Source organism: Apodemus sylvaticus, chromosome 9 (assembly GCF_947179515.1).
Source record: "Apodemus sylvaticus chromosome 9, mApoSyl1.1, whole genome shotgun sequence".
Taxonomy (NCBI): Eukaryota; Metazoa; Chordata; class Mammalia; order Rodentia; family Muridae; genus Apodemus; species Apodemus sylvaticus.
In genome coordinates, this window is record NC_067480.1 from 101,588,702 (window position 1) to 101,613,889 (window position 25,188).

General features: G+C 45.5%; 3 protein-coding genes and 1 pseudogene across 4 annotated transcripts; all 4 read left to right on the plus strand.

Moving 5' to 3' along the window:
• The first annotated feature begins 1,963 nt into the window (after positions 1–1,963).
• On the plus strand, positions 1,964–2,672 carry LOC127692912 (THO complex subunit 4-like; annotated as a pseudogene).
• Positions 2,673–6,632: 3,960 nt separating this feature from the next.
• Positions 6,633–8,751, plus strand: LOC127692654 (THO complex subunit 4-like). Of its 2 annotated transcripts, none has more exons than XM_052193242.1 (2): positions 6,633–7,321; positions 8,688–8,751. In XM_052193242.1, the coding sequence occupies exons 1-2, from the start codon at positions 6,633–6,635 to the stop codon at positions 8,749–8,751; spliced, it is 753 nt and encodes a 250-aa protein (XP_052049202.1). The 2 variants fall into 2 exon arrangements, with proteins under 2 accessions (XP_052049202.1, XP_052049203.1); XM_052193243.1 differs by having other exon boundaries at positions 6,633–7,306; positions 8,691–8,751.
• A 2,541-nt stretch (positions 8,752–11,292) lies between these two features.
• LOC127692657 (THO complex subunit 4-like) lies at positions 11,293–12,021 on the plus strand (the record flags this gene model as incomplete). The annotated part of the gene is made up of 1 exon (XM_052193245.1): positions 11,293–12,021. A coding segment is annotated over exon 1 (729 nt), but the record flags the coding sequence as incomplete, so codon positions are not given.
• Positions 12,022–20,634: 8,613 nt separating this feature from the next.
• On the plus strand, positions 20,635–21,363 carry LOC127692656 (THO complex subunit 4-like; the record flags this gene model as incomplete). The annotated part of the gene is made up of 1 exon (XM_052193244.1): positions 20,635–21,363. A coding segment is annotated over exon 1 (729 nt), but the record flags the coding sequence as incomplete, so codon positions are not given.
• Positions 21,364–25,188: the final 3,825 nt, after the last annotated feature.

Genomic DNA, 25,188 nt, shown 5'->3' on the forward strand with positions numbered 1-25,188 from the left:
CTGTATGTATGTAGAGATTCATTCTGTAAGTTGTGCTTCTCTAGAGAGAACCCTGACTACCATAGTGATGATGCTTTTCATTTCAAAGATTTAGAAGAAAGATACTTGTCTCAAAACTATTTCTCTGAGCTGGGCATAGTGGCCCATGGGTTGATGTCTCACTACTCTGTAGAGGGAGTTAAGCAAATCTAGGATTCTGAGGCCAGCCTGGGCCATAGATCAACTACTAGGCTACAGAGTCTGACTAGGTCTTAAAGGGAACCCAAACAAACAAACCAATGTTCTCTCTCTGCACCATTAAAGACACTGAGATGAATCTGAGAATGGGACCCAGTGAGTTGCATTCCAATGGAATCGATGGCAGAGCCCAGTGTCTAGAACACTAAGCCCCCCGTATCTCCAAGCCTTCCTTCTTTTAGTATACACTCCATACATTTTATTCTCCTTCTTAAGATCCTTCCAGGAGGGTTCCAAGAGGGTCTCCATGGCCGAGTACTTGCGTGCAGTACCCATGTGTGCAGCCATGGGTGAGATGCCCAGCAATAAACACAAGTAGTAGCTGTCTGTCTTTGTGACACCCCTCTAGAGGACAGTCTCTGATTCCCCCTATGTTGCAGTCACAGAATCTTGGGATGTGTGTCCATTTTTTTATTTTTTTTATTTTTTGGCTCTGCTGTTGTTTCTTTCTTTGTTTCTTTGTTTTCTGTTTTTTCCTATCTAATGGGAGGAGTTTAGAGATGGTGTTCTGTTTCTTTAGGTGTCAAAAGCTTTCACCGAAGCACTTGGGAGACAGAGGCAGGCAGATCTCTGAGTTGGACGCCACCTCTGCTCTACAGCGTGTTCCCCCACGATACCTACATAAAAGAAAGCCAACTGATTTAAGAGGTAAGAGGGACTCGGGAGAAGGCTATGAAAAAATGAAGCTTTCAGTCAGATTAGTGGGTTTCACAGAGAATTAGCCACAGTATTTTCTTTAGGCATCTAGGTTACAGCTCCCAAACATTGCTTTCATTGTTATCCTGTCTCTTTATAGGGGATGATGATTTGTGGTGTGAACAAAAAAAAATCCCAACACTTAAACTTAACATTCAACTCTATATTGTACTCGCTTTTAAGTAACGTTGTCATTTTGAAATTGTGTATTTTGGAGGTTTATACTTATCATTCTACTTATGATTGTTTCCATGTTTTTATCTTCTGTAGATAAAATATACAGATAGTGTTGTTGTTGTTGTTGTTGTTGTTTTTTCTCTAGTTTCAGTCGTACTAGGCTGCCCTGGACAGTCTAGAGCTGTCTAGGTGTAGTAGCAGGATGTCATCTAACTTGAAAAGGTCCTCCTGTCTCTGCCTCTTGAGGGCTGGGATCAAAAGCATTGGCCACCACACTGAACCTTTTTTTTTTTCCCCTTTAGTTTACTCTATTTTGTTTGTGACAGTGTTCCCCTATGCAAACCTGGACAATGCGGTTATATTTTATTTTCTGTTCAAATTCCTCAAATTCCTTTCTGGTTTGTTTGGTGGTGTGTTGGTACAGGAGTCAGGTAGAGCTCAGAAGACTTGGATGGGTGAATTGTCTCCTCGATAGGTACTGGTTCCCAGAGACTGGCCTCAGCTCATTGGGTTTGCCTGTTCAGATGTTTCCAATGTTGTTTGGAAAGTGTGGTGTTAAGAGTTGTATAGGAAGCACTCTGAGTAGGCCAGAAATGTAATTAAGCACTTCTATCACTTACCAAACAATCAGGAGGAGATACAGCCACCTGTAATGGTTTCAATTGAAACCTTTGTCGATAAAGAGTGTTCCTGTTGAAAATTCTTGTTTTTCCTCATCAAGTTCTCAGGACCTCTTCCCTGTTGCTCAGTGATTTACTATGCTAAAAGCACCAGGGAGAGACTTTGAACATAAGGTTAAACCTTTGTTTTCAAAACAGGTGGGCTCGATCTGATGCCCGAATCCACACTGGCGATGGCCGACAAAGTGGACATGTCTTTGGATGACATCATCAAGCTGAACCGGAGGCAGCAAGGAGGTCCCTGGTGGGGCCGGGGGTCGCAGAGGGGCCGGCTACCAGAACTTCCGTGGCTTCAAAGCAGGCGGCGGTGGTGAGCCTAGGAGGAAGCAGCCTGCCATGGCCCTGCGCGGCAGGAACCGGGTGGCACCATACAGCCACCAGAAGCAACGTCGGGACAAGTGGCAGCAGGACCTAGTCCACAGGGCCTTCGTGGGTGGAGCCAGCGTGGACAGCGGTGGGAAGCTGCTTGTGTCCAACCTGGACTTTGCAGTGTCCGATGCTGATATACAGGAAGTCTTTGCTTCATCCGGAACCTTGAAGAAAGCCACCGTGCACTATGATCGCTCTGGACAAAGTTTGGGGACAGCAGAGGTGCACTTTGAACGGGAAGCAGATGCCCTGAAGGCTATGCAAGAGTACAATGGTGTGCCTTTGGATGGCCGCCGCATGAAGATCCAGCTCGTCACATCCCAGATCCTTATGCAACCAAGACCTGCACAAAGCATCAACAGAGGAGGCATGACAAGAAACCCTGGCTCGGGAGGTTCGCGTGCCGGAGTCACCAGGAGAGGGACAAGTGGAGGCTACCAGGGACGAGCTAGAGGGGCCAGCAGCAACTCGAAGCAGCAGCTTACTGCAGAGGGGTTGGACGCACAGTTGGATGCTTATATGGAAAGCATGGACACTGACTGAGCAAATCCATGCGAGAAATGGGACCCAGAAGCCTCATCTGTGATGCCTAGGGGGAGGGAGGGAGGGAGGGTTGGCAACTGGACTGTGCAGACCATGGGGGATTTGGGTTTTGCTTCTTTGGATTTCTCCTCTTTTCCTTGCCTGTTTTCAAATAAAATCTACAATCTAATGTAATTTCTTTTTGCCTTTTTGTGTGTTTTAGTTTGATTTTTAACTCTGAAACAGACCTCTTTGGCCCTGACTTATCTTGGGGATACATTTTACTTGTTGCTGTTGTGTTGAAGGTAGCATTTTCACCTTTGCCATACTAAAAGGCAAAGGTGTGCTGGGGTGGGGGAACAGGCATTCTAGGGTACTAAAGTAGTAATTCACCTTCACCTTGGAGACTGATTTCTTTGGTGGTTGTTGTAATCATCAAAGTAGAAGGTGGAATAAGATTGCGTTCTCTGGGCCTGTGGGGGGAAGAGCGTGCCTCAGTGGACCCATGCAGAGGCAACCCTACACCCAGAGGGACCACCCACAGGATGGTATAGCATGGAAGAGAGTTTCTTTGGGGCATGGGGAAGGGAGTTGATGGGGAGAGTTAAGAGGCAGAGAGGAGGAGAGAAGTAGAAGCTGGCCAGGACCGTATGTGGAGGGAGTGGGGACCGGAAAGGAAAATGGAAGAGCCAAAGAGGGCAAGAGAATGAGAGGATGAGAGAGAGAGGGAGAAGAGGGGCAAGCAGCCCCTTTGATATGGGTCAGAGCTACCTGGCCATGGCCAGGTAAGCGTGGGGTGGAGCTGAGAAAGGCCACAAACAGTCGTGATAGAATAATCTTTACACAGTTTGGGTCTCTGTGGGTCTGGGCTCAAGAGTGAAGGCCAAAGCTCATGGTATTTGCCTCTTAAAAACATTCACAAGTATGGCCTACAAATATTGTTGTCACCCAAGAGAGTGGAATTAAAGCTGGCCTCAAAGCCACTTCCATGGTATATTATATTCCAGTGCTTCAATAGAGCTAGGTTTCTCAATCTTGCCTGGGAGTCAGCAAATATTCTACATCTCAGGGTCTTAGAGTGATATCTGGGGACCATGTAGTTTACTAGCAAGGAATAGATAGTGTCATTGCTCATTGGGAGTAAACTAGAATTTGGGGTTTTCATATACAAGGGCAGACCAGTTCAAACCCCTTGAATGTTTACAGACTAAACCATTCAGGAAATGGTGGCAGGCACAAATCTGCTTAACCATTGGCCAGCCTGTGACTGCAACTCGAATGGCAAACAGTTCATTTGACTCGGGTCTTTTAAGAGGTCATTGCGATGGGTGTCGAAAGCAGAAAGCAAAACAAAAAAAAAAAAAAACAGAACAACAACAACAACAATGACAACCACAACAACCATGCTAGCAAAGCATCTCAAGAAGAGGTCTGGTCTAATTTCAAAAAGCTGATAGGTGTGGTGCTGAATGTGCCGTGAGGTGATCATGATTAGGTCACTTTTTGATTTCCTTGTTTGTTTGTCTTTGTTGTTTATTTGGTTTTGGTTTGTGTTTGTTTTCTGTTTTGTTCTTTGTTTTGTTTAATCCCAGCATTAAATGGGATTAAAGGTGTGTGCCACCACTGCTGGGCAATTAGATCACTTCTGATCCACATCTCCAGGCAGGCAGACACACACCTTTAATCCCAATCTTGCCTTGAGGACATCCAATCAGGAGAGATTCTAATCTAATCCAAACTGGGCCACACCTCCTTCTCAAAGCCTATATAAAGACAGGGAAGAAGGAGCTTTTCCTCTTTGCCTGCTTGCTCTCACCTTGCTAGCAAGTCCATTCCTTCACCGGGATCCCAGCATCTCTACTGAAGACCAGTTGAGACCTCCAGCCTTGTGGACTGAGTGGATTCTGGAACTCTGAACTTTCCATCATCATAGCAAACCACTGGATTAGTGGGACCACACCTTGTAAGTCATTCAACTCAATCCCCTTTCTGTATGTATGTAGAGATTCATTCTGTAAGTTGTGCTTCTCTAGAGAGAACCCTGACTACCATAGTGATGATGCTTTTCATTTCAAAGATTTAGAAGAAAGATACTTGTCTCAAAACTATTTCTCTGAGCTGGGCATAGTGGCCCATGGGTTGATGTCTCACTACTCTGTAGAGGGAGTTAAGCAAATCTAGGATTCTGAGGCCAGCCTGGGCCATAGATCAACTACTAGGCTACAGAGTCTGACTAGGTCTTAAAGGGAACCCAAACAAACAAACCAATGTTCTCTCTCTGCACCATTAAAGACACTGAGATGAATCTGAGAATGGGACCCAGTGAGTTGCATTCCAATGGAATCGATGGCAGAGCCCAGTGTCTAGAACACTAAGCCCCCCGTATCTCCAAGCCTTCCTTCTTTTAGTATACACTCCATACATTTTATTCTCCTTCTTAAGATCCTTCCAGGAGGGTTCCAAGAGGGTCTCCATGGCCGAGTACTTGCGTGCAGTACCCATGTGTGCAGCCATGGGTGAGATGCCCAGCAATAAACACAAGTAGTAGCTGTCTGTCTTTGTGACACCCCTCTAGAGGACAGTCTCTGATTCCCCCTATGTTGCAGTCACAGAATCTTGGGATGTGTGTCCATTTTTTTATTTTTTTTATTTTTTGGCTCTGCTGTTGTTTCTTTCTTTGTTTCTTTGTTTTCTGTTTTTTCCTATCTAATGGGAGGAGTTTAGAGATGGTGTTCTGTTTCTTTAGGTGTCAAAAGCTTTCACCGAAGCACTTGGGAGACAGAGGCAGGCAGATCTCTGAGTTGGACGCCACCTCTGCTCTACAGCGTGTTCCCCCACGATACCTACATAAAAGAAAGCCAACTGATTTAAGAGGTAAGAGGGACTCTGGGAGAAGGCTATGAAAAAATGAAGCTTTCAGTCAGATTAGTGGGTTTCACAGAGAATTAGCCACAGTATTTTCTTTAGGCATCTAGGTTACAGCTCCCAAACATTGCTTTCATTGTTATCCTGTCTCTTTATAGGGGATGATGATTTGTGGTGTGAACAAAAAAAAATCCCAACACTTAAACTTAACATTCAACTCTATATTGTACTCGCTTTTAAGTAACGTTGTCATTTTGAAATTGTGTATTTTGGAGGTTTATACTTATCACTCTACTTATGATTGTTTCCATGTTTTTATCTTCTGTAGATAAAATATACAGATAGTGTTGTTGTTGTTGTTGTTGTTGTTTTTTCTCTAGTTTCAGTCGTACTAGGCTGCCCTGGACAGTCTAGAGCTGTCTAGGTGTAGTAGCAGGATGTCATCTAACTTGAAAAGGTCCTCCTGTCTCTGCCTCTTGAGGGCTGGGATCAAAAGCATTGGCCACCACACTGAACCTTTTTTTTTCCCCTTTAGTTTACTCTATTTTGTTTGTGACAGTGTTCCCCTATGCAAACCTGGACAATGCGGTTATATTTTATTTTCTGTTCAAATTCCTCAAATTCCTTTCTGGTTTGTTTGGTGGTGTGTTGGTACAGGAGTCAGGTAGAGCTCAGAAGACTTGGATGGGTGAATTGTCTCCTCGATAGGTACTGGTTCCCAGAGACTGGCCTCAGCTCATTGGGTTTGCCTGTTCAGATGTTTCCAATGTTGTTTGGAAAGTGTGGTGTTAAGAGTTGTATAGGAAGCACTCTGAGTAGGCCAGAAATGTAATTAAGCACTTCTATCACTTACCAAACAATCAGGAGGAGATACAGCCACCTGTAATGGTTTCAATTGAAACCTTTGTCGATAAAGAGTGTTCCTGTTGAAAATTCTTGTTTTTCCTCATCAAGTTCTCAGGACCTCTTCCCTGTTGCTCAGTGATTTACTATGCTAAAAGCACCAGGGAGAGACTTTGAACATAAGGTTAAACCTTTGTTTTCAAAACAGGTGGGCTCGATCTGATGCCCGAATCCACACTGGCGATGGCCGACAAAGTGGACATGTCTTTGGATGACATCATCAAGCTGAACCGGAGGCAGCAAGGAGGTCCCTCGTGGGGCCGGGGTCGCAGAGGGGCCGGCTACCAGAACTTCCGTGGCTTCAAAGCAGGCGGCGGTGGTGAGCCTAGGAGGAAGCAGCCTGCCATGGCCCTGCGCGGCAGGAACCGGGTGGCACCATACAGCCACCAGAAGCAACGTCGGGACAAGTGGCAGCAGGACCTAGTCCACAGGGCCTTCGTGGGTGGAGCCAGCGTGGACAGCGGTGGGAAGCTGCTTGTGTCCAACCTGGACTTTGCAGTGTCCGATGCTGATATACAGGAAGTCTTTGCTTCATCCGGAACCTTGAAGAAAGCCACCGTGCACTATGATCGCTCTGGACAAAGTTTGGGGACAGCAGAGGTGCACTTTGAACGGGAAGCAGATGCCCTGAAGGCTATGCAAGAGTACAATGGTGTGCCTTTGGATGGCCGCCGCATGAAGATCCAGCTCGTCACATCCCAGATCCTTATGCAACCAAGACCTGCACAAAGCATCAACAGAGGAGGCATGACAAGAAACCCTGGCTCGGGAGGTTCGCGTGCCGGAGTCACCAGGAGAGGGACAAGTGGAGGCTACCAGGGACGAGCTAGAGGGGCCAGCAGCAACTCGAAGCAGCAGCTTACTGCAGAGGGGTTGGACGCACAGTTGGATGCTTATATGGAAAGCATGGACACTGACTGAGCAAATCCATGCGAGAAATGGGACCCAGAAGCCTCATCTGTGATGCCTAGGGGGAGGGAGGGAGGGAGGGTTGGCAACTGGACTGTGCAGACCATGGGGGATTTGGGTTTTGCTTCTTTGGATTTCTCCTCTTTTCCTTGCCTGTTTTCAAATAAAATCTACAATCTAATGTAATTTCTTTTTGCCTTTTTGTGTGTTTTAGTTTGATTTTTAACTCTGAAACAGACCTCTTTGGCCCTGACTTATCTTGGGGATACATTTTACTTGTTGCTGTTGTGTTGAAGGTAGCATTTTCACCTTTGCCATACTAAAAGGCAAAGGTGTGCTGGGGTGGGGGAACAGGCATTCTAGGGTACTAAAGTAGTAATTCACCTTCACCTTGGAGACTGATTTCTTTGGTGGTTGTTGTAATCATCAAAGTAGAAGGTGGAATAAGATTGCGTTCTCTGGGCCTGTGGGGGGAAGAGCGTGCCTCAGTGGACCCATGCAGAGGCAACCCTACACCCAGAGGGACCACCCACAGGATGGTATAGCATGGAAGAGAGTTTCTTTGGGGCATGGGGAAGGGAGTTGATGGGGAGAGTTAAGAGGCAGAGAGGAGGAGAGAAGTAGAAGCTGGCCAGGACCGTATGTGGAGGGAGTGGGGACCGGAAAGGAAAATGGAAGAGCCAAAGAGGGCAAGAGAATGAGAGGATGAGAGAGAGAGGGAGAAGAGGGGCAAGCAGCCCCTTTGATATGGGTCAGAGCTACCTGGCCATGGCCAGGTAAGCGTGGGGTGGAGCTGAGAAAGGCCACAAACAGTCGTGATAGAATAATCTTTACACAGTTTGGGTCTCTGTGGGTCTGGGCTCAAGAGTGAAGGCCAAAGCTCAAGGTATTTGCCTCTTAAAAACATTCACAAGTATGGCCTACAAATATTGTTGTCACCCAAGAGAGTGGAATTAAAGCTGGCCTCAAAGCCACTTCCATGGTATATTATATTCCAGTGCTTCAATAGAGCTAGGTTTCTCAATCTTGCCTGGGAGTCAGCAAATATTCTACATCTCAGGGTCTTAGAGTGATATCTGGGGACCATGTAGTTTACTAGCAAGGAATAGATAGTGTCATTGCTCATTGGGAGTAAACTAGAATTTGGAGTTTTCATATACAAGGGCAGACCAGTTCAATCCCCTTGAATGTTTACAGACTAAACCATTCAGGAAATGGTGGCAGGCACAAATCTGCTTAACCATTGGCCAGCCTGTGACTGCAACTCGAATGGCAAACAGTTCATTTGACTCGGGTCTTTTAAGAGGTCATTGCGATGGGTGTCGAAAGCAGAAAGCAAAACAAAAAAAAAAAAAAAAAAAAAAAAAAACCAGAACAACAACAACAACAATGACAACCACAACAACCATGCTAGCAAAGCATCTCAAGAAGAGGTCTGGTCTAATTTCAAAAAGCTGATAGGTGTGGTGCTGAATGTGCCGTGAGGTGATCATGATTAGGTCACTTTTTGGTTTCCTTGTTTGTTTGTCTTTGTTGTTTATTTGGTTTTGGTTTGTGTTTGTTTTCTGTTTTGTTCTTTGTTTTGTTTAATCCCAGCATTAAATGGGATTAAAGGTGTGTGCCACCACTGCTGGGCAATTAGATCACTTCTGATCCACATCTCCAGGCAGGCAGACACACACCTTTAATCCCAATCTTGCCTTGAGGACATCCAATCAGGAGAGATTCTAATCTAATCCAAACTGGGCCACACCTCCTTCTCAAAGCCTATATAAAGACAGGGAAGAAGGAGCTTTTCCTCTTTGCCTGCTTGCTCTCACCTTGCTAGCAAGTCCATTCCTTCACCGGGATCCCAGCATCTCTACTGAAGACCAGTTGAGACCTCCAGCCTTGTGGACTGAGTGGATTCTGGAACTCTGAACTTTCCATCATCATAGCAAACCACTGGATTAGTGGGACCACACCTTGTAAGTCATTCAACTCAATCCCCTTTCTGTATGTATGTAGAGATTCATTCTGTAAGTTGTGCTTCTCTAGAGAGAACCCTGACTACCATAGTGATGATGCTTTTCATTTCAAAGATTTAGAAGAAAGATACTTGTCTCAAAACTATTTCTCTGAGCTGGGCATAGTGGCCCATGGGTTGATGTCTCACTACTCTGTAGAGGGAGTTAAGCAAATCTAGGATTCTGAGGCCAGCCTGGGCCATAGATCAACTACTAGGCTACAGAGTCTGACTAGGTCTTAAAGGGAACCCAAACAAACAAACCAATGTTCTCTCTCTGCACCATTAAAGACACTGAGATGAATCTGAGAATGGGACCCAGTGAGTTGCATTCCAATGGAATCGATGGCAGAGCCCAGTGTCTAGAACACTAAGCCCCCCGTATCTCCAAGCCTTCCTTCTTTTAGTATACACTCCATACATTTTATTCTCCTTCTTAAGATCCTTCCAGGAGGGTTCCAAGAGGGTCTCCATGGCCGAGTACTTGCGTGCAGTACCCATGTGTGCAGCCATGGGTGAGATGCCCAGCAATAAACACAAGTAGTAGCTGTCTGTCTTTGTGACACCCCTCTAGAGGACAGTCTCTGATTCCCCCTATGTTGCAGTCACAGAATCTTGGGATGTGTGTCCATTTTTTTATTTTTTTTATTTTTTGGCTCTGCTGTTGTTTCTTTCTTTGTTTCTTTGTTTTCTGTTTTTTCCTATCTAATGGGAGGAGTTTAGAGATGGTGTTCTGTTTCTTTAGGTGTCAAAAGCTTTCACCGAAGCACTTGGGAGACAGAGGCAGGCAGATCTCTGAGTTGGACGCCACCTCTGCTCTACAGCGTGTTCCCCCACGATACCTACATAAAAGAAAGCCAACTGATTTAAGAGGTAAGAGGGACTCTGGGAGAAGGCTATGAAAAAATGAAGCTTTCAGTCAGATTAGTGGGTTTCACAGAGAATTAGCCACAGTATTTTCTTTAGGCATCTAGGTTACAGCTCCCAAACATTGCTTTCATTGTTATCCTGTCTCTTTATAGGGGATGATGATTTGTGGTGTGAACAAAAAAAAATCCCAACACTTAAACTTAACATTCAACTCTATATTGTACTCGCTTTTAAGTAACGTTGTCATTTTGAAATTGTGTATTTTGGAGGTTTATACTTATCACTCTACTTATGATTGTTTCCATGTTTTTATCTTCTGTAGATAAAATATACAGATAGTGTTGTTGTTGTTGTTGTTGTTGTTTTTTCTCTAGTTTCAGTCGTACTAGGCTGCCCTGGACAGTCTAGAGCTGTCTAGGTGTAGTAGCAGGATGTCATCTAACTTGAAAAGGTCCTCCTGTCTCTGCCTCTTGAGGGCTGGGATCAAAAGCATTGGCCACCACACTGAACCTTTTTTTTTCCCCTTTAGTTTACTCTATTTTGTTTGTGACAGTGTTCCCCTATGCAAACCTGGACAATGCGGTTATATTTTATTTTCTGTTCAAATTCCTCAAATTCCTTTCTGGTTTGTTTGGTGGTGTGTTGGTACAGGAGTCAGGTAGAGCTCAGAAGACTTGGATGGGTGAATTGTCTCCTCGATAGGTACTGGTTCCCAGAGACTGGCCTCAGCTCATTGGGTTTGCCTGTTCAGATGTTTCCAATGTTGTTTGGAAAGTGTGGTGTTAAGAGTTGTATAGGAAGCACTCTGAGTAGGCCAGAAATGTAATTAAGCACTTCTATCACTTACCAAACAATCAGGAGGAGATACAGCCACCTGTAATGGTTTCAATTGAAACCTTTGTCGATAAAGAGTGTTCCTGTTGAAAATTCTTGTTTTTCCTCATCAAGTTCTCAGGACCTCTTCCCTGTTGCTCAGTGATTTACTATGCTAAAAGCACCAGGGAGAGACTTTGAACATAAGGTTAAACCTTTGTTTTCAAAACAGGTGGGCTCGATCTGATGCCCGAATCCACACTGGCGATGGCCGACAAAGTGGACATGTCTTTGGATGACATCATCAAGCTGAACCGGAGGCAGCAAGGAGGTCCCTCGTGGGGCCGGGGTCGCAGAGGGGCCGGCTACCAGAACTTCCGTGGCTTCAAAGCAGGCGGCGGTGGTGAGCCTAGGAGGAAGCAGCCTGCCATGGCCCTGCGCGGCAGGAACCGGGTGGCACCATACAGCCACCAGAAGCAACGTCGAGACAAGTGGCAGCAGGACCTAGTCCACAGGGCCTTCGTGGGTGGAGCCAGCGTGGACAGCGGTGGGAAGCTGCTTGTGTCCAACCTGGACTTTGCAGTGTCCGATGCTGATATACAGGAAGTCTTTGCTTCATCCGGAACCTTGAAGAAAGCCACCGTGCACTATGATCGCTCTGGACAAAGTTTGGGGACAGCAGAGGTGCACTTTGAACGGGAAGCAGATGCCCTGAAGGCTATGCAAGAGTACAATGGTGTGCCTTTGGATGGCCGCCGCATGAAGATCCAGCTCGTCACATCCCAGATCCTTATGCAACCAAGACCTGCACAAAGCATCAACAGAGGAGGCATGACAAGAAACCCTGGCTCGGGAGGTTCGCGTGCCGGAGTCACCAGGAGAGGGACAAGTGGAGGCTACCAGGGACGAGCTAGAGGGGCCAGCAGCAACTCGAAGCAGCAGCTTACTGCAGAGGGGTTGGACGCACAGTTGGATGCTTATATGGAAAGCATGGACACTGACTGAGCAAATCCATGCGAGAAATGGGACCCAGAAGCCTCATCTGTGATGCCTAGGGGGAGGGAGGGAGGGAGGGTTGGCAACTGGACTGTGCAGACCATGGGGGATTTGGGTTTTGCTTCTTTGGATTTCTCCTCTTTTCCTTGCCTGTTTTCAAATAAAATCTACAATCTAATGTAATTTCTTTTTGCCTTTTTGTGTGTTTTAGTTTGATTTTTAACTCTGAAACAGACCTCTTTGGCCCTGACTTATCTTGGGGATACATTTTACTTGTTGCTGTTGTGTTGAAGGTAGCATTTTCACCTTTGCCATACTAAAAGGCAAAGGTGTGCTGGGGTGGGGGAACAGGCATTCTAGGGTACTAAAGTAGTAATTCACCTTCACCTTGGAGACTGATTTCTTTGGTGGTTGTTGTAATCATCAAAGTAGAAGGTGGAATAAGATTGCGTTCTCTGGGCCTGTGGGGGGAAGAGCGTGCCTCAGTGGACCCATGCAGAGGCAACCCTACACCCAGAGGGACCACCCACAGGATGGTATAGCATGGAAGAGAGTTTCTTTGGGGCATGGGGAAGGGAGTTGATGGGGAGAGTTAAGAGGCAGAGAGGAGGAGAGAAGTAGAAGCTGGCCAGGACCGTATGTGGAGGGAGTGGGGACCGGAAAGGAAAATGGAAGAGCCAAAGAGGGCAAGAGAATGAGAGGATGAGAGAGAGAGGGAGAAGAGGGGCAAGCAGCCCCTTTGATATGGGTCAGAGCTACCTGGCCATGGCCAGGTAAGCGTGGGGTGGAGCTGAGAAAGGCCACAAACAGTCGTGATAGAATAATCTTTACACAGTTTGGGTCTCTGTGGGTCTGGGCTCAAGAGTGAAGGCCAAAGCTCATGGTATTTGCCTCTTAAAAACATTCACAAGTATGGCCTACAAATATTGTTGTCACCCAAGAGAGTGGAATTAAAGCTGGCCTCAAAGCCACTTCCATGGTATATTATATTCCAGTGCTTCAATAGAGCTAGGTTTCTCAATCTTGCCTGGGAGTCAGCAAATATTCTACATCTCAGGGTCTTAGAGTGATATCTGGGGACCATGTAGTTTACTAGCAAGGAATAGATAGTGTCATTGCTCATTGGGAGTAAACTAGAATTTGGGGTTTTCATATACAAGGGCAGACCAGTTCAATCCCCTTGAATGTTTACAGACTAAACCATTCAGGAAATGGTGGCAGGCACAAATCTGCTTAACCATTGGCCAGCCTGTGACTGCAACTCGAATGGCAAACAGTTCATTTGACTCGGGTCTTTTAAGAGGTCATTGCGATGGGTGTCGAAAGCAGAAAGCAAAACAAAAAAAAAAAAACAGAACAACAACAACAACAATGACAACCACAACAACCATGCTAGCAAAGCATCTCAAGAAGAGGTCTGGTCTAATTTCAAAAAGCTGATAGGTGTGGTGCTGAATGTGCCGTGAGGTGATCATGATTAGGTCACTTTTTGATTTCCTTGTTTGTTTGTCTTTGTTGTTTATTTGGTTTTGGTTTGTGTTTGTTTTCTGTTTTGTTCTTTGTTTTGTTTAATCCCAGCATTAAATGGGATTAAAGGTGTGTGCCACCACTGCTGGGCAATTAGATCACTTCTGATCCACATCTCCAGGCAGGCAGACACACACCTTTAATCCCAATCTTGCCTTGAGGACATCCAATCAGGAGAGATTCTAATCTAATCCAAACTGGGCCACACCTCCTTCTCAAAGCCTATATAAAGACAGGGAAGAAGGAGCTTTTCCTCTTTGCCTGCTTGCTCTCACCTTGCTAGCAAGTCCATTCCTTCACCGGGATCCCAGCATCTCTACTGAAGACCAGTTGAGACCTCCAGCCTTGTGGACTGAGTGGATTCTGGAACTCTGAACTTTCCATCATCATAGCAAACCACTGGATTAGTGGGACCACACCTTGTAAGTCATTCAACTCAATCCCCTTTCTGTATGTATGTAGAGATTCATTCTGTAAGTTGTGCTTCTCTAGAGAGAACCCTGACTACCATAGTGATGATGCTTTTCATTTCAAAGATTTAGAAGAAAGATACTTGTCTCAAAACTATTTCTCTGAGCTGGGCATAGTGGCCCATGGGTTGATGTCTCACTACTCTGTAGAGGGAGTTAAGCAAATCTAGGATTCTGAGGCCAGCCTGGGCCATAGATCAACTACTAGGCTACAGAGTCTGACTAGGTCTTAAAGGGAACCCAAACAAACAAACCAATGTTCTCTCTCTGCACCATTAAAGACACTGAGATGAATCTGAGAATGGGACCCAGTGAGTTGCATTCCAATGGAATCGATGGCAGAGCCCAGTGTCTAGAACACTAAGCCCCCCGTATCTCCAAGCCTTCCTTCTTTTAGTATACACTCCATACATTTTATTCTCCTTCTTAAGATCCTTCCAGGAGGGTTCCAAGAGGGTCTCCATGGCCGAGTACTTGCGTGCAGTACCCATGTGTGCAGCCATGGGTGAGATGCCCAGCAATAAACACAAGTAGTAGCTGTCTGTCTTTGTGACACCCCTCTAGAGGACAGTCTCTGATTCCCCCTATGTTGCAGTCACAGAATCTTGGGATGTGTGTCCATTTTTTTATTTTTTTTATTTTTTGGCTCTGCTGTTGTTTCTTTCTTTGTTTCTTTGTTTTCTGTTTTTTCCTATCTAATGGGAGGAGTTTAGAGATGGTGTTCTGTTTCTTTAGGTGTCAAAAGCTTTCACCGAAGCACTTGGGAGACAGAGGCAGGCAGATCTCTGAGTTGGACGCCACCTCTGCTCTACAGCGTGTTCCCCCACGATACCTACATAAAAGAAAGCCAACTGATTTAAGAGGTAAGAGGGACTCTGGGAGAAGGCTATGAAAAAATGAAGCTTTCAGTCAGATTAGTGGGTTTCACAGAGAATTAGCCACAGTATTTTCTTTAGGCATCTAGGTTACAGCTCCCAAACATTGCTTTCATTGTTATCCTGTCTCTTTATAGGGGATGATGATTTGTGGTGTGAACAAAAAAAAAATCCCAAGACTTAAACTTAACATTCAACTCTATATTGTACTCGCTTTTAAGTAACGTTGTCATTTTGAAATTGTGTATTTTGGAGGTTTATACTTATCATTCTACTTATGATTGTTTCCATGTTTTTATCTTCTGTAGATAAAATATACAGATAGTGTTGTTGTTGTTGTTGTTGTTGTTTTTTCTCTAGTTTCAGTCGTACTAGGCTGCCCTGGACAGTCTAGAGCTGTCTAGGTGTAGTAGCAGGATGTCATCTAACTTGAAAAGGTCCTCCTGTCTCTGCCTCTTGAGGGCTGGGATCAAAAGCATTGGCCACCACACTGAACCTTTTTTTTTTCCCCTTTAGTTTACTCTATTTTGTTTGTGACAGTGTTCCCCTATGCAAACCTGGACAATGCGGTTATATTTTATTTTCTGTTCAAATTCCTCAAATTCCTTTCTGGTTTGTTTGGTGGTGTGTTGGTACAGGAGTCAGGTAGAGCTCAGAAGACTTGGATGGGTGAATTGTCTCCTCGATAGGTACTGGTTCCCAGAGACTGGCCTCAGCTCATTGGGTTTGCCTGTTCAGATGTTTCCAATGTTGTTTGGAAAGTGTGGTGTTAAGAGTTGTATAGGAAGCACTCTGAGTAGGCCAGAAATGTAATTAAGCACTTCTATCACTTACCAAACAATCAGGAGGAGATACAGCCACCTGTAATGGTTTCAATTGAAACCTTTGTCGATAAAGAGTGTTCCTGTTGAAAATTCTTGTTTTTCCTCATCAAGTTCTCAGGACCTCTTCCCTGTTGCTCAGTGATTTACTATGCTAAAAGCACCAGGGAGAGACTTTGAACATAAGGTTAAACCTTTGTTTTCAAAACAGGTGGGCTCGATCTGATGCCCGAATCCACACTGGCGATGGCCGACAAAGTGGACATGTCTTTGGATGACATCATCAAGCTGAACCGGAGGCAGCAAGGAGGTCCCTGGTGGGGCCGGGGTCGCAGAGGGGCCGGCTACCAGAACTTCCGTGGCTTCAAAGCAGGCGGCAGTGGTGAGCCTAGGAGGAAGCAGCCTGCCATGGCCCTGCGCGGCAGGAACCGGGTGGCACCATACAGCCACCAGAAGCAACGTCGGGACAAGTGGCAGCAGGACCTAGTCCACAGGGCCTTCGTGGGTGGAGCCAGCGTGGACAGCGGTGGGAAGCTGCTTGTGTCCAACCTGGACTTTGCAGTGTCCGATGCTGATATACAGGAAGTCTTTGCTTCATCCGGAACCTTGAAGAAAGCCACCGTGCACTATGATCGCTCTGGACAAAGTTTGGGGACAGCAGAGGTGCACTTTGAACGGGAAGCAGATGCCCTGAAGGCTATGCAAGAGTACAATGGTGTGCCTTTGGATGGCCGCCGCATGAAGATCCAGCTCGTCACATCCCAGATCCTTATGCAACCAAGACCTGCACAAAGCATCAACAGAGGAGGCATGACAAGAAACCCTGGCTCGGGAGGTTCGCGTGCCGGAGTCACCAGGAGAGGGACAAGTGGAGGCTACCAGGGACGAGCTAGAGGGGCCAGCAGCAACTCGAAGCAGCAGCTTACTGCAGAGGGGTTGGACGCACAGTTGGATGCTTATATGGAAAGCATGGACACTGACTGAGCAAATCCATGCGAGAAATGGGACCCAGAAGCCTCATCTGTGATGCCTAGGGGGAGGGAGGGAGGGAGGGTTGGCAACTGGACTGTGCAGACCATGGGGGATTTGGGTTTTGCTTCTTTGGATTTCTCCTCTTTTCCTTGCCTGTTTTCAAATAAAATCTACAATCTAATGTAATTTCTTTTTGCCTTTTTGTGTGTTTTAGTTTGATTTTTAACTCTGAAACAGACCTCTTTGGCCCTGACTTATCTTGGGGATACATTTTACTTGTTGCTGTTGTGTTGAAGGTAGCATTTTCACCTTTGCCATACTAAAAGGCAAAGGTGTGCTGGGGTGGGGGAACAGGCATTCTAGGGTACTAAAGTAGTAATTCACCTTCACCTTGGAGACTGATTTCTTTGGTGGTTGTTGTAATCATCAAAGTAGAAGGTGGAATAAGATTGCGTTCTCTGGGCCTGTGGGGGGAAGAGCGTGCCTCAGTGGACCCATGCAGAGGCAACCCTACACCCAGAGGGACCACCCACAGGATGGTATAGCATGGAAGAGAGTTTCTTTGGGGCATGGGGAAGGGAGTTGATGGGGAGAGTTAAGAGGCAGAGAGGAGGAGAGAAGTAGAAGCTGGCCAGGACCGTATGTGGAGGGAGTGGGGACCGGAAAGGAAAATGGAAGAGCCAAAGAGGGCAAGAGAATGAGAGGATGAGAGAGAGAGGGAGAAGAGGGGCAAGCAGCCCCTTTGATATGGGTCAGAGCTACCTGGCCATGGCCAGGTAAGCGTGGGGTGGAGCTGAGAAAGGCCACAAACAGTCGTGATAGAATAATCTTTACACAGTTTGGGTCTCTGTGGGTCTGGGCTCAAGAGTGAAGGCCAAAGCTCATGGTATTTGCCTCTTAAAAACATTCACAAGTATGGCCTACAAATATTGTTGTCACCCAAGAGAGTGGAATTAAAGCTGGCCTCAAAGCCACTTCCATGGTATATTATATTCCAGTGCTTCAATAGAGCTAGGTTTCTCAATCTTGCCTGGGAGTCAGCAAATATTCTACATCTCAGGGTCTTAGAGTGATATCTGGGGACCATGTAGTTTACTAGCAAGGAATAGATAGTGTCATTGCTCATTGGGAGTAAACTAGAATTTGGGGTTTTCATATACAAGGGCAGACCAGTTCAATCCCCTTGAATGTTTACAGACTAAACCATTCAGGAAATGGTGGCAGGCACAAATCTGCTTAACCATTGGCCAGCCTGTGACTGCAACTCGAATGGCAAACAGTTCATTTGACTCGGGTCTTTTAAGAGGTCATTGCGATGGGTGTCGAAAGCAGAAAGCAAAACAAAAAAAAAAAAAACAGAACAACAACAACAACAATGACAACCACAACAACCATGCTAGCAAAGCATCTCAAGAAGAGGTCTGGTCTAATTTCAAAAAGCTGATAGGTGTGGTGCTGAATGTGCCGTGAGGTGATCATGATTAGGTCACTTTTTGGTTTCCTTGTTTGTTTGTCTTTGTTGTTTATTTGGTTTTGGTTTGTGTTTGTTTTCTGTTTTGTTCTTTGTTTTGTTTAATCCCAGCATTAAATGGGATTAAAGGTGTGTGCCACCACTGCTGGGCAATTAGATCACTTCTGATCCACATCTCCAGGCAGGCAGACACACACCTTTAATCCCAATCTTGCCTTGAGGACATCCAATCAGGAGAGATTCTAATCTAATCCAAACTGGGCCACACCTCCTTCTCAAAGCCTATATAAAGACAGGGAAGAAGGAGCTTTTCCTCTTTGCCTGCTTGCTCTCACCTTGCTAGCAAGTCCATTCCTTCACCGGGATCCCAGCATCTCTACTGAAGACCAGTTGAGACCTCCAGCCTTGTGGACTGAGTGGATTCTGGAACTCTGAACTTTCCATCATCATAGCAAACCACTGGATTAGTGGGACCACACCTTGTAAGTCATTCAACTCAATCCCCTTTCTGTATGTATGTAGAGATTCATTCTGTAAGTTGTGCTTCTCTAGAGAGAACCCTGACTACCATAGTGATGATGCTTTTCATTTCAAAGATTTAGAAGAAAGATACTTGTCTCAAAACTATTTCTCTGAGCTGGGCATAGTGGCCCATGGGTTGATGTCTCACTACTCTGTAGAGGGAGTTAAGCAAATCTAGGATTCTGAGGCCAGCCTGGGCCATAGATCAACTACTAGGCTACAGAGTCTGACTAGGTCTTAAAGGGAACCCAAACAAACAAACCAATGTTCTCTCTCTGCACCATTAAAGACACTGAGATGAATCTGAGAATGGGACCCAGTGAGTTGCATTCCAATGGAATCGATGGCAGAGCCCAGTGTCTAGAACACTAAGCCCCCCGTATCTCCAAGCCTTCCTTCTTTTAGTATACACTCCATACATTTTATTCTCCTTCTTAAGATCCTTCCAGGAGGGTTCCAAGAGGGTCTCCATGGCCGAGTACTTGCGTGCAGTACCCATGTGTGCAGCCATGGGTGAGATGCCCAGCAATAAACACAAGTAGTAGCTGTCTGTCTTTGTGACACCCCTCTAGAGGACAGTCTCTGATTCCCCCTATGTTGCAGTCACAGAATCTTGGGATGTGTGTCCATTTTTTTATTTTTTTTATTTTTTGGCTCTGCTGTTGTTTCTTTCTTTGTTTCTTTGTTTTCTGTTTTTTCCTATCTAATGGGAGGAGTTTAGAGATGGTGTTCTGTTTCTTTAGGTGTCAAAAGCTTTCACCGAAGCACTTGGGAGACAGAGGCAGGCAGATCTCTGAGTTGGACGCCACCTCTGCTCTACAGCGTGTTCCCCCACGATACCTACATAAAAGAAAGCCAACTGATTTAAGAGGTAAGAGGGACTCTGGGAGAAGGCTATGAAAAAATGAAGCTTTCAGTCAGATTAGTGGGTTTCACAGAGAATTAGCCACAGTATTTTCTTTAGGCATCTAGGTTACAGCTCTCAAACATTGCTTTCATTGTTATCCTGTCTCTTTATAGGGGATGATGATTTGTGGTGTGAACAAAAAAAAATCCCAAGACTTAAACTTAACATTCAACTCTATATTGTACTCGCTTTTAAATAACGTTGTCATTTTGAAATTGTGTATTTTGGAGGTTTATACTTATCATTCTACTTATGATTGTTTCCATGTTTTTATCTTCTGTAGATAAAATATACAGATAGTGTTGTTGTTGTTGTTGTTGTTGTTGTTGTTTTTTCTCTAGTTTCAGTCGTACTAGGCTGCCCTGGACAGTCTAGAGCTGTCTAGGTGTAGTAGCAGGATGTCATCTAACTTGAAAAGGTCCTCCTGTCTCTGCCTTTTGAGGGCTGGGATCAAAAGCATTGGCCACCACACTGAACCTTTTTTTTTTCCCCTTTAGTTTACTCTATTTTGTTTGTGACAGTGTTCCCCTATGCAAACCTGGACAATGCGGTTATATTTTATTTTCTGTTCAAATTCCTCAAATTCCTTTCTGGTTTGTTTGGTGGTGTGTTGGTACAGGAGTCAGGTAGAGCTCAGAAGACTTGGATGGGTGAATTGTCTCCTCGATAGGTATTGGTTCCCAGAGACTGGCCTCAGCTCATTGGGTTTGCCTGTTCAGATGTTTCCAATGTTGTTTGGAAAGTGTGGTGTTAAGAGTTGTATAGGAAGCACTCTGAGTAGGCCAGAAATGTAATTAAGCACTTCTATCACTTACCAAACAATCAGGAGGAGATACAGCCACCTGTAATGGTTTCAATTGAAACCTTTGTCGATAAAGAGTGTTCCTGTTGAAAATTCTTGTTTTTCCTCATCAAGTTCTCAGGACCTCTTCCCTGTTGCTCAGTGATTTACTATGCTAAAAGCACCAGGGAGAGACTTTGAACATAAGGTTAAACCTTTGTTTTCAAAACAGGTGGGCTCGATCTGATGCCCGAATCCACACTGGCGATGGCCGACAAAGTGGACATGTCTTTGGATGACATCATCAAGCTGAACCGGAGGCAGCAAGGAGGTCCCTGGTGGGGCCGGGGTCGCAGAGGGGCCGGCTACCAGAACTTCCGTGGCTTCAAAGCAGGCGGCGGTGGTGAGCCTAGGAGGAAGCAGCCTGCCATGGCCCTGCGCGGCAGGAACCGGGTGGCACCATACAGCCACCAGAAGCAACGTCGGGACAAGTGGCAGCAGGACCTAGTCCACAGGGCCTTCGTGGGTGGAGCCAGCGTGGACAGCGGTGGGAAGCTGCTTGTGTCCAACCTGGACTTTGCAGTGTCCGATGCTGATATACAGGAAGTCTTTGCTTCATCCGGAACCTTGAAGAAAGCCACCGTGCACTATGATCGCTCTGGACAAAGTTTGGGGACAGCAGAGGTGCACTTTGAACGGGAAGCAGATGCCCTGAAGGCTATGCAAGAGTACAATGGTGTGCCTTTGGATGGCCGCCGCATGAAGATCCAGCTCGTCACATCCCAGATCCTTATGCAACCAAGACCTGCACAAAGCATCAACAGAGGAGGCATGACAAGAAACCCTGGCTCGGGAGGTTCGCGTGCCGGAGTCACCAGGAGAGGGACAAGTGGAGGCTACCAGGGACGAGCTAGAGGGGCCAGCAGCAACTCGAAGCAGCAGCTTACTGCAGAGGGGTTGGACGCACAGTTGGATGCTTATATGGAAAGCATGGACACTGACTGAGCAAATCCATGCGAGAAATGGGACCCAGAAGCCTCATCTGTGATGCCTAGGGGGAGGGAGGGAGGGAGGGTTGGCAACTGGACTGTGCAGACCATGGGGGATTTGGGTTTTGCTTCTTTGGATTTCTCCTCTTTTCCTTGCCTGTTTTCAAATAAAATCTACAATCTAATGTAATTTCTTTTTGCCTTTTTGTGTGTTTTAGTTTGATTTTTAACTCTGAAACAGACCTCTTTGGCCCTGACTTATCTTGGGGATACATTTTACTTGTTGCTGTTGTGTTGAAGGTAGCATTTTCACCTTTGCCATACTAAAAGGCAAAGGTGTGCTGGGGTGGGGGAACAGGCATTCTAGGGTACTAAAGTAGTAATTCACCTTCACCTTGGAGACTGATTTCTTTGGTGGTTGTTGTAATCATCAAAGTAGAAGGTGGAATAAGATTGCGTTCTCTGGGCCTATGGGGGGAAGAGCGTGCCTCAGTGGACCCATGCAGAGGCAACCCTACACCCAGAGGGACCACCCACAGGATGGTATAGCATGGAAGAGAGTTTCTTTGGGGCATGGGGAAGGGAGTTGATGGGGAGAGTTAAGAGGCAGAGAGGAGGAGAGAAGTAGAAGCTGGCCAGGACCGTATGTGGAGGGAGTGGGGACCGGAAAGGAAAATGGAAGAGCCAAAGAGGGCAAGAGAATGAGAGGATGAGAGAGAGAGGGAGAAGAGGGGCAAGCAGCCCCTTTGATATGGGTCAGAGCTACCTGGCCATGGCCAGGTAAGCGTGGGGTGGAGCTGAGAAAGGCCACAAACAGTCGTGATAGAATAATCTTTACACAGTTTGGGTCTCTGTGGGTCTGGGCTCAAGAGTGAAGGCCAAAGCTCATGGTATTTGCCTCTTAAAAACATTCACAAGTATGGCCTACAAATATTGTTGTCACCCAAGAGAGTGGAATTAAAGCTGGCCTCAAAGCCACTTCCATGGTATATTATATTCCAGGGCTTCAATAGAGCTAGGTTTCTCAATCTTGCCTGGGAGTCAGCAAATATTCTACATCTCAGGGTCTTAGAGTGATATCTGGGGACCATGTAGTTTACTAGCAAGGAATAGATAGTGTCATTGCTCATTGGGAGTAAACTAGAATTTGGGGTTTTCATATACAAGGGCAGACCAGTTCAATCCCCTTGAATGTTTACAGACTAAACCATTCAGGAAATGGTGGCAGGCACAAATCTGCTTAACCATTGGCCAGCCTGTGACTGCAACTCGAATGGCAAACAGTTCATTTGACTCGGGTCTTTTAAGAGGTCATTGCGATGGGTGTTGAAAGCAGAAAGCAAAACAAATCAAAAAAAAAAAAACAGAACAACAACAACAACAATGACAACCAGAACAACCATGCTAGCAAAGCATCTCAAGAAGAGGTCTGGTCTAATTTCAAAAAGCTGATAGGTGTGGTGCTGAATGTGCCGTGAGGTGATCATGATTAGGTCACTTTTTGATTTCCTTGTTTGTTTGTCTTTGTTGTTTATTTGGTTTTGGTTTGTGTTTGTTTTCTGTTTTGTTCTTTGTTTTGTTTAATCCCAGCATTAAATGGGATTAAAGGTGTGTGCCACCACTGCTGGGCAATTAGATCACTTCTGATCCACATCTCCAGGCAGGCAGACACACACCTTTAATCCCAATCTTGCCTTGAGGACATCCAATCAGGAGAGATTCTAATCTAATCCAAACTGGGCCACACCTCCTTCTCAAAGCCTATATAAAGACAGGGAAGAAGGAGCTTTTCCTCTTTGCCTGCTTGCTCTCACCTTGCTAGCAAGTCCATTCCTTCACCGGGATCCCAGCATCTCTACTGAAGACCAGTTGAGACCTCCAGCCTTGTGGACTGAGTGGATTCTGGAACTCTGAACTTTCCATCATCATAGCAAACCACTGGATTAGTGGGACCACACCTTGTAAGTCATTCAACTCAATCCCCTTTCTGTATGTATGTAGAGATTCATTCTGTAAGTTGTGCTTCTCTAGAGAGAACCCTGACTACCATAGTGATGATGCTTTTCATTTCAAAGATTTAGAAGAAAGATACTTGTCTCAAAACTATTTCTCTGAGCTGGGCATAGTGGCCCATGGGTTGATGTCTCACTACTCTGTAGAGGGAGTTAAGCAAATCTAGGATTCTGAGGCCAGCCTGGGCCATAGATCAACTACTAGGCTACAGAGTCTGACTAGGTCTTAAAGGGAACCCAAACAAACAAACCAATGTTCTCTCTCTGCACCATTAAAGACACTGAGATGAATCTGAGAATGGGACCCAGTGAGTTGCATTCCAATGGAATCGATGGCAGAGCCCAGTGTCTAGAACACTAAGCCCCCCGTATCTCCAAGCCTTCCTTCTTTTAGTATACACTCCATACATTTTATTCTCCTTCTTAAGATCCTTCCAGGAGGGTTCCAAGAGGGTCTCCATGGCCGAGTACTTGCGTGCAGTACCCATGTGTGCAGCCATGGGTGAGATGCCCAGCAATAAACACAAGTAGTAGCTGTCTGTCTTTGTGACACCCCTCTAGAGGACAGTCTCTGATTCCCCCTATGTTGCAGTCACAGAATCTTGGGATGTGTGTCCATTTTTTTATTTTTTTTATTTTTTGGCTCTGCTGTTGTTTCTTTCTTTGTTTCTTTGTTTTCTGTTTTTTCCTATCTAATGGGAGGAGTTTAGAGATGGTGTTCTGTTTCTTTAGGTGTCAAAAGCTTTCACCGAAGCACTTGGGAGACAGAGGCAGGCAGATCTCTGAGTTGGACGCCACCTCTGCTCTACAGCGTGTTCCCCCACGATACCTACATAAAAGAAAGCCAACTGATTTAAGAGGTAAGAGGGACTCTGGGAGAAGGCTATGAAAAAATGAAGCTTTCAGTCAGATTAGTGGGTTTCACAGAGAATTAGCCACAGTATTTTCTTTAGGCATCTAGCTTACAGCTCTCAAACATTGCTTTCATTGTTATCCTGTCTCTTTATAGGGGATGATGATTTGTGGTGTGAACAAAAAAAAATCCCAAGACTTAAACTTAACATTCAACTCTATATTGTACTCGCTTTTAAATAACGTTGTCATTTTGAAATTGTGTATTTTGGAGGTTTATACTTATCATTCTACTTATGATTGTTTCCATGTTTTTATCTTCTGTAGATAAAATATACAGATAGTGTTGTTGTTGTTGTTGTTGTTGTTGTTGTTGTTTTTTCTCTAGTTTCAGTCGTACTAGGCTGCCCTGGACAGTCTAGAGCTGTCTAGGTGTAGTAGCAGGATGTCATCTAACTTGAAAAGGTCCTCCTGTCTCTGCCTCTTGAGGGCTGGGATCAAAAGCATTGGCCACCACACTGAACCTTTTTTTTTTCCCCTTTAGTTTACTCTATTTTGTTTGTGACAGTGTTCCCCTATGCAAACCTGGACAATGCGGTTATATTTTATTTTCTGTTCAAATTCCTCAAATTCCTTTCTGGTTTGTTTGGTGGTGTGTTGGTACAGGAGTCAGGTAGAGCTCAGAAGACTTGGATGGGTGAATTGTCTCCTCGATAGGTATTGGTTCCCAGAGACTGGCCTCAGCTCATTGGGTTTGCCTGTTCAGATGTTTCCAATGTTGTTTGGAAAGTGTGGTGTTAAGAGTTGTATAGGAAGCACTCTGAGTAGGCCAGAAATGTAATTAAGCACTTCTATCACTTACCAAACAATCAGGAGGAGATACAGCCACCTGTAATGGTTTCAATTGAAACCTTTGTCGATAAAGAGTGTTCCTGTTGAAAATTCTT

What these genes read in the sequence shown, in the direction of transcription:
- LOC127692654 (XM_052193242.1), top strand. Translation starts at nt 6,633, where the DNA reads ATGGCCGACAAAGTGGACATGTCTTTGGATGACATCATCAAGCTGAAC. An exon ending in CAGCAGCTTACTGCAGAGGG is followed by an intron (nt 7,322 to 8,687) that starts GTTGGACGCACA and finishes GGGTGTCGAAAG; the next exon opens with CAGAAAGCAAAACAAAAAAA.